This window comes from Pseudochaenichthys georgianus, chromosome 7 (genome assembly GCF_902827115.2).
Source record: "Pseudochaenichthys georgianus chromosome 7, fPseGeo1.2, whole genome shotgun sequence".
In the NCBI taxonomy this organism is placed as follows: domain Eukaryota; kingdom Metazoa; phylum Chordata; class Actinopteri; order Perciformes; family Channichthyidae; genus Pseudochaenichthys; species Pseudochaenichthys georgianus.
The window spans coordinates 9700412-9712922 of record NC_047509.1 but is presented as its reverse complement, the minus strand read 5'-3'; the positions used below and the strand labels follow the sequence as shown (position 1 = coordinate 9712922).

Below are 12511 nucleotides of genomic sequence, written 5' to 3'. Positions count from 1 at the left end.
GGACTGGAGGTACGTTGATTCCGCAAGGAACTCAGCAGATGACGCGACACGTGGTAAGAAGCTGAAGGAGCTCACAGAGACCAATAGATGGAGCCAGGGACCCCCCTTTCTCCTGCTGAGTCCAGACTCGTGGCCAGAGGATCCAGCCATTCACCAAACAGAAGATGCCTCAGAGCTGCGCAAGTCTACTTTCTGTGGAGTCACCGCAGTAGCATCAAGTCAGCCTATTGCAGACCCCAGTCATCCCAACTCCTGGAAGGAGTTGCTGGAGGTGACAGTACTGGAGCTGCATGGGGCGGCCAAATCCAACGACCCCCCCTACTGCTGAAGACTTTGGTCAAGCTGAGCGGTTGATCTTCCAGTGGGTTCAGAGGGATAGCTTCCCACAAGAGTGCAGCCTACTGAAAGCTGGTAAGCCAGTTCTTCGAAGCAGTCGACTCCTTACTCTGTCTCCGGAGTTAGATGAGAGTGGAGAACTCATCCATGTTGGAGGAAGACTACGTCGGGCAGAAGACCTGGAACTGACAGCTCTTCACCCTATCATCCTAGACCCAGGTCATTGGATGACTAAGCTTCTGATCCAAGACTTTGACAGCCGTTTACACCATCCCGGCCCAGAGAGGGTGTTCGCTGAGTTACCACGCTACTTCTGGATCTTGAGAGGGCGTGAGGCAGTTCGGCGCTACCAGCACTCCTGTGCTGACTGTCAGCGATGGAGGGCCAAACCAGCGGTACCCAAGATGGCTGACCTTCCAGCAGCCCGTCTGCGCCTATTCAAGCCTCCTTTCTTTTCTACGGGCATGGCCTGCTTTGGGCCTTTCCAGGTCAAGGTGGGTCGACGCTTAGAGAAGAGATGGGGAATCATCTTCAAGTGCCTCACCACCAGAGCGGTGTACTTGGACCTCCTTACCGCCATTAGTTATGATGCATTCCTGATGGCCCTTCGTCGGTTTATTGCCCGCAGAGGTACACCTGCAGAGCTGTTCTCGGACCAGGGGACAAACTTCAAAGGAGGTGAGAGAGAACTAAATGAGGCCTTCAAGGACATGGTTCCCGACCTACAGCAGATTCTTGCACCACAGAAGATTGCCTTTCACTTTAACCCCCCAGCAGCTCCCCATTTTGGAGGTGTGTGGGAGAGAGAGATACGCTCGGTTAAGAGTGCCCTGTATGCCACGGTCGGTGCTCAACCGGTCCCAGAAGAAGTGCTTAGCACTGTACTCACTGAGGTGGAGGGGATCCTCAACAGTAAGCCCTTGGGTTATGTGTCTTCAGATGCCAGCGACCCAGATCCAGTGACTCCTAATGTTCTTCTAATGGGGCGGCCGGCCAGATGGTTCACTACCCCAGGTAGTCTATCCGGAGAGCGAGCTCATAAGTTGCCGCCGTTGGAAACACTTGCCAAGTCTTCAAGCTTGTCAGAAGTGGCAAGCTACACCTGCCGACATCAAGGAGGACGCCGTGGTGATGATCGCTGATCCGCATCTTCCAAGAGCCCTATGGCCCATAGGGACAGTTGTCAAGACGCATCCAAGGAGCGACGGACATATAAGGTCTGCCGACGTGAAGGTCAAGGAGAGAGTCTACACCCGGCCAGTTGCCAGACTGGTGGTCCTCCCTGCACTTCCATCTGGAGAAGATGAGGACAGTTCTACTCCTGCCATCACATCCAAGCCTTAGGACTTTGTTTCCTTTTATTGATGAGCAAATGTATTATATACATTTGGGGGCGGCTATAGAAAAGGCCCCAAAGTTATAGTTATTGATATATATATATATATTATTTTATTATACAGAGTTGATACCTGTTAAGTTGTGCCTTCATAGTGGGGAGGGGCTAACCCACGTGGTTTGGATGACGTCACACATCAGAGGATAATGTGCGTCAGTAGTTGCAGGAAAGTTAGGCCGTCTTAAGTTTTGTATTGTGTGCGTAAATTAACGAAAAACCACACACAGACAAATATCTGTATGTCTGCCTAAATAAGTAAAGAAGTCAAGCCTCATCTTAGCTCCTCATTTCCTCTATTCTGGACCTTTGGCCTTAAGTGGTGTTCTGGCCGACACACCTGGGTGAACCTAGTGATAGACACAAAACTAGTGCCAACACTGAGTTATCTCTAACTCTCCACTACACAGCTCTTTATTTGTCTGTAATTAATAGATGCTACAGATATTTTCTTGTGCCATGAAAGTAAATAACGGGGTTCAATAAACATGAATGAAGCCGCCACATGGTGTTTTTACTGATTTAGGATGTTCAGACGAATTCTCAGGATGGTGGTGGTTATGGAGGACGGAACATGACGTAAGTATAAATGCATAAATAAATGTATGAATAAAAACATGAATAAATAAATATGGCAATAAATAGATACATAAAGTAAATATGGAAAAAAATCAATGAATGTATAAATAAATACATACATACAAGTTGAGAATAAAACAGAACACACATTATTATAATCTTTAATATATTTCTACATTTACGTTCACTTAAATGTATTTATTTATGTATTTCTGTGTTTATTTTATTATAAGGCTGAGCGTTTTAATGTTTTATTTTTTCCTTGTAAATATTATTATTGTTTTAAATATTATTATAATTTTTTGAATTATTATTTTATTGCTTTTGTATTTATTTAATTTTTGTATTTATTTATTGTATTTTTTATCATAATTTTTTCATTATAATTACATTTAATGTATTTATATATATGTTTTTAATTTTGTGTTGTTATTATTTTGTATGTATTTATTACAATTTTTTCTTTCTTTTATTATTGTATCAATATTAATTATTATTTTATTATTTATTGTCTATGTATCGATATCATTTTGTATTTTATTTGTAGTTTTGCTTGTCATTTCTTTATTGTCATTATCATTTTTTATTAACTTATTTTATTTTGTATTATTATTATTTTATTTTGTATTAGTTATTTATTTTTAGTTAACATTTGTACCTATTCCTATTGCTCGGATCCAGTCAGCTGACATGGGACAGATCATGTGACCTAGCTGCTGTTTTATTTAATTTATTCAGGAGGTGCTGCCCCCACCACAAAGTATCGTGTTTTCTCGCGAGAGGATAGGCATATTCCGTGGCAGCTCCTGCTTCAACCATGGCTTCAACCCATGCTTCAACCAAGTGACTAGTAGCTATCCAGAAGCATACCGAAAGTACCTTTATTCAGCATTAAAACGGCTATCTACAGTCAACTTTTTGTAAGTGATATTAATGACGCATTATAAGCTAGCTAACAAGTCTCTTAGCAGTTTTATTAAGTGTTCAAGAAAGACACACCGAATAACTCACCGCTCAAGTGTTCACATTATGTCATCTGCACTTGAAAGACCAGTCAACACTGACAGCGCTAAGGTAAAGCTAATACCTACACGAAAAACATATATAATTATCTTGGTTTTACATGGGCTGTTTCAATCATAGTTTCCCTTCCCATGCACCAGTGTTTATTTGTTGTGCTGTCATTGTGCTTTCACCACACGGTGCAATGCTGCCCCCTGCCGTCCAGCCTGCAGAAGACCGCTGGTCAGTGAGCTATGTGACCGGGGACCTGTTCTCCTGCCCCGGGGACGAGGCTCTGGCCCACTGCATCAGTGAGGACTGCCGCATGGGGGCAGGCATAGCAGTGATGTTCAAGAAGAACTTCAAAGGGGTAGAGGAGCTAAAGGAGCAGAGTGAGTCAGCCCTTTTATTAAAAATTAATCAGGAGTGAAGTGTCCTATTTTTGGGCGCATCGATTTCCGAAGGGATCATTTTGTTCTGCACAGAGAAGCGCCTCGAAAAATACTGGATGCTATTCTACACAGTATCCCACATCTATTCTGTATCAGTTGATACTGAAGTTGGATCATCATCCCATCACATGACAATATTCTGGATGCATCATTTTGTACACATTTATCCAAAATGCATTCCTCCATGTTTGTGTTCTTTGGTAACTGAAGGATCACCACTAACATTTTAAATCAACATCTGTGACATTTATTTTGCACAGCATGAATTCGTAATGGCTTCTTCAATAATGCTTTCAGTTTCGGGCTTCAAACAAACATGCCTTGAGTTTGTATTATGAGTTTCATTATACAAACTCAGGCAAATATGCGTTTGTATAGCGTCTTATTCTGATGGGAATATTATCTTTTTATCCCCAAACAGAAAAGCTGACAGGAGAGTGCGCTGTTCTAAAAAGAGAGAGTCGTTTCGTCTACTATCTGGTAAATATGTGAAATGAAAATGAAATCTCTCATTTTAACACATATGTTGTACTTCATAATTTACTGATACTATTCTGTTATGCTATTGAAGATTACAAAGAAAAAGGCCAGCCAAAAGCCCACCTATGACAGCCTGGCACGGAGCCTGGAGAACATGAGGTCACACTGTGAAAGTAACAGTGTAACCAGAATATCAATGCCTCGGTTTGTATAATATTTCAGTAATTTAGAAATAGTCATCCAGGGTTCAAAAGCCACATTATGCTCGATAAATACTTTATTTTGAATGTGATGCTTTGTGTTGTCCCTCCATTGTTTACAGTATTGGCTGTGGCCTGGATAAACTGCAGTGGAATAAAGTGGCAGAGATACTGGAGCAGGTCTTCAAACCCACAAACATCTCCATCACAGTCTACAGCCTCCCTGAGAGACCAGAGAGCAAAGTGATGAAGGAGAACATGCGCAGATGATTGATTGAAAAGTTAGTTTATTGACATCAAAATGCACTTTTATGTTCTTGTTCCACATGTTGCCATTTTTCAGTGGAAAATTGTATAGAAAACTTGAAAATAAATGTTTTTTTGCACTTCAAAAGTCAACCCAACTCTAATTTATTTTGCAAAAAAGATACTGATCAACTATTATCTGTATCTACAGCCACTTATACCCAGTTTAAGCTATTTGACAAGGTAACGGCTGCTTTCCACACACACATCTAGACTGCTCACTATATGCAGAAAATACTGGCATTTGTTCACCTGTCCCTTCATGGTATTTTACAACAGGATATTGAGCTCAAAATATCAGGCATCTCTATTTGCACATTCATCCACCAGGGCAATTAGGTTGTTGATTGAGCAAACAGTGTATTTGTATTTCTCCGTGGGCGTCGTATAACTTCTAGAGTGCTCATTGTTGCCTCTGCAGATGGACCAAGTATTGATCTGCTCTGGTATTGTTCTTCAAAGCAGCTGGGACACATGGGAGGCACCAGATGTGAGTCAAAAGAAAAAGAGTGGCAGGAAACCCGACACCACAAAGTCAAGCACACACATACATTTCCCCCGGGATGGCAAAAGCCTTTTAACACGAGCTCAAGTGGAAAGCGGAGGGCTGATACCACGGCACAATCTCCATTTAAAGCCGTCGATCACATTAGTTGAAATAATCGAACTGAAGGGGGCTCCATATAATAATCTGACGACGTGTACTTCAGGTGTGTGAGTAATCATAGTGGACCTCGGTGGCAGTGAGACTGTCTGAACAGTGTCAGTAGTTTGCCGTCAGTGACCCTCCCTCTCCTTTGAAGCACCTTCAATAATTCATGAGGAAAAGGCATTAACCGCCGAACACTGCGGCTGCCCCCCCCCCCCCATACATCCATGGTTGGCTGGATGACTGTACTTCGGCATCACTGCAACCAACCCCCTCTCCTCCTCCCTTCCCATCCCCCTTCTTGCCTGGCAATTAGACTCCACACTGCAGCAGAGCCACCTTGCCACGCTGCAGTGCATGCAGGGAAATCTCCTTTCATCTGACCCGCTGCATCCCCTCAACCCGCTGCGGCTGGTGCGACTGTGCATCCAGATCTACCCTGTTTCCACCAAATAGCCCCTTCCCCTCTCGTTGTTCCCGTGCAGCTTGTCCCACTGTGGTCCAGTGATTTAGACGCTGATTCTCTCCCCCACTCTCACTTTTCTCTCCCACACACTCCCCCCACCCTCCTCTGTCCTCCATTCCCTTTTTGTTCCTCTTCGCTCGATGCGTATGAAATTGCAGAGCTCAGCATTCTTCTCCACAGGCACTTAGGCAAAAAAAAAAAAAAAAAGAAGAGCGATGAGCAAGGCGGGAGGGTTTCTGATGCACCACACAACTGGCCCACTTCCAATTAAAGAAGAGAGCTTATGTTATTGAAGAGCAGCTTAGCCAATCAGGAGGCAGTGCAGGCAAAGACAGCAGGAAAAAAGCAGCAGAGCGAGTGGGCAAGAGGAAGGGAGAAAAAAAAACTGCAGTGTGTGAGTGTGTGTAGTTTGTATCCCTCCCCTGAGCAGATCTTTATCAATTTGTGTACTCCAGTCTTGGGGTGCATTTGAATGGGTGCCTGTGTGTGTATATGTGGCAGAGTTGACAGGAGGACAGGGTAAAGGTGTGTCCACATGGCTGTGTTAGACTCCTGACTTGTTCATTCTAAAACTGGAAATAAGAGAAAGTAAGAGAAGATTGATCATTGTTCTCTCTATCTCAAAGTGTCTCGGAGCGTGTGGAGAAGGGGAAGAGCGTCGGTGTCCAGAGGAGAGCGACCGGCCAAAAAACGGTAAGCCGCTCCGTTCTCCTCCTACTACAGGCATGCTGTTTTTTTAACACTTCTGAAGTTTTTTTTGGGGGTATCCCTTTCATCACTGTATAGCTCATATGCCCTCTTTCAGCCTTTCACTAGGCATTACATTTACATTTAAACATCATACTTTAATTATCGTTTTTTGTCATTAAAATACTTAACAGAAAAGCAGAGGGGGGGGTAGAGAGAGAGAGAGAGGGGGGAGGTTAGTGCGGGACTCCCTGATGCTTCTAGGCAAGTTTCTGTGCACACGGTTCTCTAGTGCTGCAGTATCCCATTACATCCCTGAGCGGAGCTGCCTCAGCGTCCAGCCAGTGTAAGACGCACGACTACAACCAGATACATATTTTAAAAAAATCACTGTCACAGTTTGAACTTATTTTTCCTGGATGGGATAAGAGGAACGTGTTCTCCCTTATACTGTGAATGCGCTGATGAGCTTTAAGTGCTTCAGCCCATTTTTGATTTATAGTACAAGCCCTCACTGTGTATTCTGGGAAATATTGGCGCTGCTTAGATAACACATTGATTTGGCCCTGATCGTGTTTGAGTTCTGGTTTTTGTTTGTCCACTGCTCTGGGACCTTTTTTAGTCTGAGATGCAGAAAAAGTAGACCCTCTGGTTGGATGAATGAGGCTTACAGTGTACAAAATAAAAGTAGTAGTTGTAAAATGCGTACTTATACACTTTGAAATATGGTTTATGATGATTGTAAAATGAGCTAAAATAAATGAAACCTGTCTTCAGTGAAAGACAGATGATTCATACTATCACACATTTCTGCTTTTTCCCCCCAGTATTTATTACCACCGTATTCAAGCACATTCGCAGTTTATTTATTATTACATCCCACCATCTTCTTTTTTCTTTTTTTTGGACGTCTGACCTTCATCATTTGTGAATGAAGATATGCTACTGTCCAGCAGTGGGCAGTGTGTGTTTCCTCTGTAGGAAATGTGTGTGAGCACTGGCCTGCTGCAGAATGGGAGGACATAATGGACGGACTCAGTGTATTGTGTGTGGGCACGTTGGAAAGCGTCGTCAAACCGGATAAACAGTAGAGTTTGTACCGCTGCTTTCATATTACATGGCCGGGGGCTTATACCTTTCGCCCTCAGATTGTAGCTATAAGACGACCATTAACCTGACCCAACTCACTGATCCTTGTTAGCTGTTAAATGATGTCTAAATTATTCAACACAGAGTTATAGGCGGGGATAAGGAGAGGGCTGGGGAGGAAATGGGAGTCATTTCAGCACCATGGACAGATCCCTCAAATACTTGAAAGCAGACCAGTGTTTAGGAATGAGGGTTGTATCAAGGCAAAGCTAATTCTTCTCACTCGGCTTATTCAGATGACCTAATACATCTTCTGCCTGCACATATTTCTAATTCCCAATTTGATGTGACAGTCTGCTGTGCACATCTGCTCGTTCCCCTTTCCAGGTGAACACACTTTTCATTATTCATGCCCCTCTCCTTTTCTAGAACACAGTCCATCTTAAAGAGAGGTGTGTGTTTGTAGAGGTGCAGAAAACCCTTGTCCTTGCTGCCCTTGTTTACTTGTGTTATCACTATACGCTCAAGTTGTGACTGCCGGTGCTGTGGTATTGATCCACCTTCCTTTTTCACGGCAAAGCTCGGCAGCAAAGATCTTCCAGGTTTGACACTTACTTATTATATGCATCTATATCGGGGCTAGTTCTAAATCGAATGCATATTACTTCAATAAAAGGCAGACGGTGTACACGGTGCCTGTGAGTGGACAGTTAGTCATAATGTTCCCCTGAAATCACATTTCAAACATTTTGAGGATGGTGCTCAACAAGAGCGGCGTCATTTAAAATGAAATGTAAAACCTGTAATGGCAGCTGCCCCTATAGCTCTGACTCCTGCTGTCACACAAAGCTTTGCTTCATGTCATGGTTGAGCGCGATCAGCAACGTGTCTCTGCAGGAGCCCACCAGCACAGTGAGAAAGTCATTCAGAAAGCAATGATTAGAACCATGTGCGGCTTAATGGAAAACGGAAATGAGACTCCTCACTGTTCCTAAGAATTAGCCAGTCTCCCCCTCTACGATGGAAGCAAGTGTCAGAGATGGATCGGAGTTAACCACTGATTTATGGGTAGTTTAAAATCACAGACCTGTATTCTGGGCTTCACATCAACGTATGTGTAATTCAGTGTGATCGCAGCTTCTCCAACCAGGCTGTTCCGCATCGCAACATAAACAGTGTGGGCCACGTGTGAGAAAGAGAATGTACCTCGGCAAAAGCTGGAGAAAGAGCGCTTGCGAGTTTCATTTTAAAGTTGACCTTTTGTCTACGCCTATGTTTGTACATTAATGATGTACTGTAACTCTTTTCTGAGATCGGTGGGTTTGTTTCTGGGGGAATGGAGCAGCTGCTGGGCTCGTCATAGCTCATCCTGCATGTTTGACACCCTCAGTCCCAGGCTGTGCGACATGGGTGTTTGGTTTGCCCCTGTAAATGATGGTGTGGGTAACATAGCGGAGCAACAGCGGCTGTCTCTGTGACCTACTACAGTTAGCAACAATGCCCACACTCTCCATATTAGGGGAGGAGAGTAGGTACTGTAAGAAACTCACCAAACCAGCAGAAACTACACTGAGGAAAAATATAAACGCAACACTTTTTTTTTTTTTGCTCCCATTTTTCATGATGAACTCAAAGATCTAAAACATTGTCTATATTCACAAAATAACCATTTCTCTCAAATATTGTTCACAAATCTGAACAAATCTGTGATAGTGAGCACTTCTCCTTTGCCGAGATAATCCATCCCACCTCACAGGTGTGGCATATCAAGATGCTGATTAGACAGCATGATTATTGCACAGGTGTGCCTTAGGCTGGCCACAATAAAAGGCCACTCTGAAATGTTCAGTTTTATCACACAGCACAATGCCACAGATGTCGCAAGTTTTGAGGGAGCGTGTAATTGGCATGCTGACAGCAGGAATGTCCACCAGAGCTGTTGCCCGTGAATTGAATGTTCATTTCTCTACCATAAGCCGTCTCCAAAGGCGTTTCAGAGAATTTGGCAGTACATCCAACCGGCCTCACAACCGCAGACCACGTGTAACCACACCAGCCCAGGACCTCCACATCCAGCATGTTCACCTCCAAGATCGTCTGAGACCAGCCACTCGGACAGCTGCTGCAACAATCGGTTTGCATAATAACCAAAGAATTTCTGAACAAACTGTCAGAAACCGTCTCAGGGAAGCTCATCTGCATGCTCGTCGTCCTCATCGGGGTCTCGACCTGACTCCGGTTCGTCGTCGTAACCGACTTGAGTGGGCAGATGCTCACATTCGATGGCGTCTGGCACGTTGGAGAGGTGTTCTCTTCACGGATGAAACCCGGTTTTCACTGTTCAGGGCAGATGGCAGACAGCGTGTGTGGCGTCGTGTGGGTGAGCGGTTTTCTGATGTCAATGTTGTGAATCGAGTGGCCCATGGTGGTGGGGTTATGGTATTGGCAGGCGTATGTTATGGACGACGAACACAGGTGCATTTTATTGATGGCATTGTGAATGCACAGAGATACCGTGACGAGATCCGGAGGCCCATTGTTGTGCCATTCATCCACAACCATCACCTCATGTTGCAGCATGATAATGCACGGCCCCATGTTGCAAGGATCTGTACACGATTCCTGGAGGCTGAAAACATCCCAGTTCTTGCATGGTCAGCATACTCACCGGACATGTCACCCATTGAGCATGTTTGGGATGCTCTGGATCGGCGTATACGACGGAGTGTTCCAGTTCCTGCCAATATCCAGCAGCTTGGCACAGCCATTGAAGAGGAGTGGACCCACATTCCACAGGCCACAATCAACAACCTGATCAACTCTATGCGAAGGAGATGTGTTGCACTGCGTGAGGCAAATGGTGGGCACACCAGATACTGCCTGGTTTTCGGACCCCCCCAGACCCCCCCAATAAAGCAAAACTGCACGTTTCAGAGTGGCCTTTTATTGTGGCCAGCCTAAGGCACACCTGTGCAATAATCATGCTGTCTAATCAGTATCTTGATATGCCACACCTGTGAGGTGGGATGGATTATCTCGGCAAAGGAGAAATGCTCACTATCACAGAGTTTTTCAGATTTGTGAACAATATTTGAGAGAAATGGTTATTTTCTGTTTATCGAAAATGTTTTAGATCTTTGAGTTCATGTCATGAAAAATGGGAGCAAAAACAAAAGTGTTGCATTTATATTTGTGTTCAGTGTATGTTGTGCTGTTGAACAGATGAAGTGTGCAGATGGTTAAGGTGATTCGACCTTGTTGGTGATAGGAGAAGGACACGTGAGAAACACAGTGGAGTATTGTAAAGTCAGTGTGTGTGTGTGTGTGTGTGTGTGTGTTTGTGTGTGTGTGTGTGTGTGTGTGTGTGTGTGTGTGTGTGTGTGTGTGTGTGTGTGTGTGTGTGTGTGTGTGCCCTCTCCATGACCAGGAGAAGGCCCCTTTACTATTCTCTCTAGGAAAAGGTTACAGGACGTTTTTTGTATACATATATGAACATAAATGTTTGCTTGTCAAGTGCATATGAGCGAAAGAGGGCAGGCTCGTTGACATGAAGACTACAAGAGCTGAGGTTGTACACATGGATAACAGACATCTTAGAGTGTGTAGAAAATGGGGTTGAAAAGGACTGAAAGCAATGAGAGGAAAGGGAAGTGAGGAATGCAAGACAAACGACACTCGTATAGGCGAGAGACAGAGCGAGGGATTGAGAGGTTGTCAGAGGCAGAGCTCGAATGGAGGAGAGTGGGTGTGCATAGCAGAGCTACGAGCACTGCAGTACATTGCAGTGCCCAGCCCCCGCTGCGTTCTCTGCTCACCATGCGGTTCCATGCACTGAGAAGACCCCTGCAGCCGCAGAGCTGCATGGCGCAGGAGGCGACCTCGCAAAGCGCTTTTGACCTGGCGCTGTACATTGTGGTATTTCGAAGATGCACAGATTCTGAAGGCGTGACAGAAGCACGGTGTTCGTGACCAAACAGCCGACCCGCGCCTGCCAGTGCACGTTCATGTAGAGAGAGGGGGTCGTTGATTCACGCTCCCCCTGGATGATGTAAGCCTGGAACACATGAACTATACCCGATACTAGCCGAATGATCCTTCCTTCCCTGGTCGTGTGTTCCTCATTAGGAACATCTGCCTCGCTGTTTGCTTGTGTTCCAGTGCGAGCATCTTTGCAAACAAAGACACAGACTTTATTGAGCTTATTGAAATGGCAACAATGGAGAGACAAACACCATGTGCCTTTAAATAGCTTCTGTGTGTATGCCTGTGCTTTGACATTTCGTTGACGAGGCTCTGTGTGGCGAATTACAAATAATGATGGCATGAATCGCCGCCAAGACCTTTATGTGATGTTGCCCATTGCTTTAAGGAAAACACGCTATTTATTCAGTTTGAAGTCAGGACGTGCATGAATGAGTCACACAGGCTAGCCTGACGCTGAAGTTGGATTAATTATACAGCCTAGCTGACACGCCATCACACAAACACATGTGTGCAGATGTGAAATGAATCTTAATCCCGTGAAACCAAGGGGAAGCTTGTTTCTGCTTTCATAAACAGTCGCTACGTTTCCACCCCACTGCCTGCCCGGGGGGGTGGACGGCTGAAGCGTGAGCGCGGCCCTCTTCATACGCTCTCCCTCCTCTCTGCTGAAGTAGCTGATTCACGTTGCGTAGTGTGGACTCTCTGCTTCCTGTGACAGGGCCTGATTGTGTCTCTCGCTGCGTTCGGGTGTAGCTCAGTCGATTACACCTTGCCAGACAGGTGTTTGAGCTGGAAAGTGCGTTTGCCTCGGCACATCACGCCATGTTTGCTTCGGATTTGCACAGAAATCAGCTCCAGGCTTTGAAATTGATAAAGCAAAAAAGAATA

At 44.8% G+C, this 12511-nt stretch overlaps 2 protein-coding genes across 4 annotated transcripts in view; both read left to right on the top strand.

Moving 5' to 3' along the window:
• The first annotated feature begins 3071 nt into the window (after positions 1-3071).
• On the top strand, positions 3072-4836 carry oard1 (O-acyl-ADP-ribose deacylase 1). Its single transcript, XM_034087588.1, has 5 exons — positions 3072-3382; positions 3537-3702; positions 4184-4242; positions 4334-4446; positions 4565-4836. The coding sequence occupies exons 1-5, from the start codon at positions 3242-3244 to the stop codon at positions 4710-4712; spliced, it is 627 nt and encodes a 208-aa protein (XP_033943479.1). The 5' UTR covers positions 3072-3241; the 3' UTR covers positions 4713-4836.
• Positions 4837-6154: 1318 nt separating this feature from the next.
• The window catches only part of LOC117449460 (synaptotagmin-2-like), a 67336-nt gene continuing 60979 nt past the window's right edge, over positions 6155-12511 (top strand). For 2 of the 3 annotated variants that reach the window (XM_034087160.1, XM_034087157.1), the window contains exons 1-2: positions 6264-6388; positions 6490-6556. The gene's annotated coding sequence lies outside the window, so the exon portion shown is untranslated. The other variant, XM_034087158.2, reaches the window with a different exon arrangement.

Bases quoted from the DNA above. Each gene is read 5' to 3' on its own strand.
- oard1 (XM_034087588.1), top strand. From the start codon at position 3,242: ATGACGCATTATAAGCTAGCTAACAAGTCTCTTAGCAGTTTTATTAAG. The intron at 3,703-4,183 runs GTGAGTCAGCCC...ATCCCCAAACAG, and splicing joins AGAGGAGCTAAAGGAGCAGA to AAAAGCTGACAGGAGAGTGC. The intron at 4,243-4,333 runs GTAAATATGTGA...ATGCTATTGAAG, and splicing joins GTCGTTTCGTCTACTATCTG to ATTACAAAGAAAAAGGCCAG.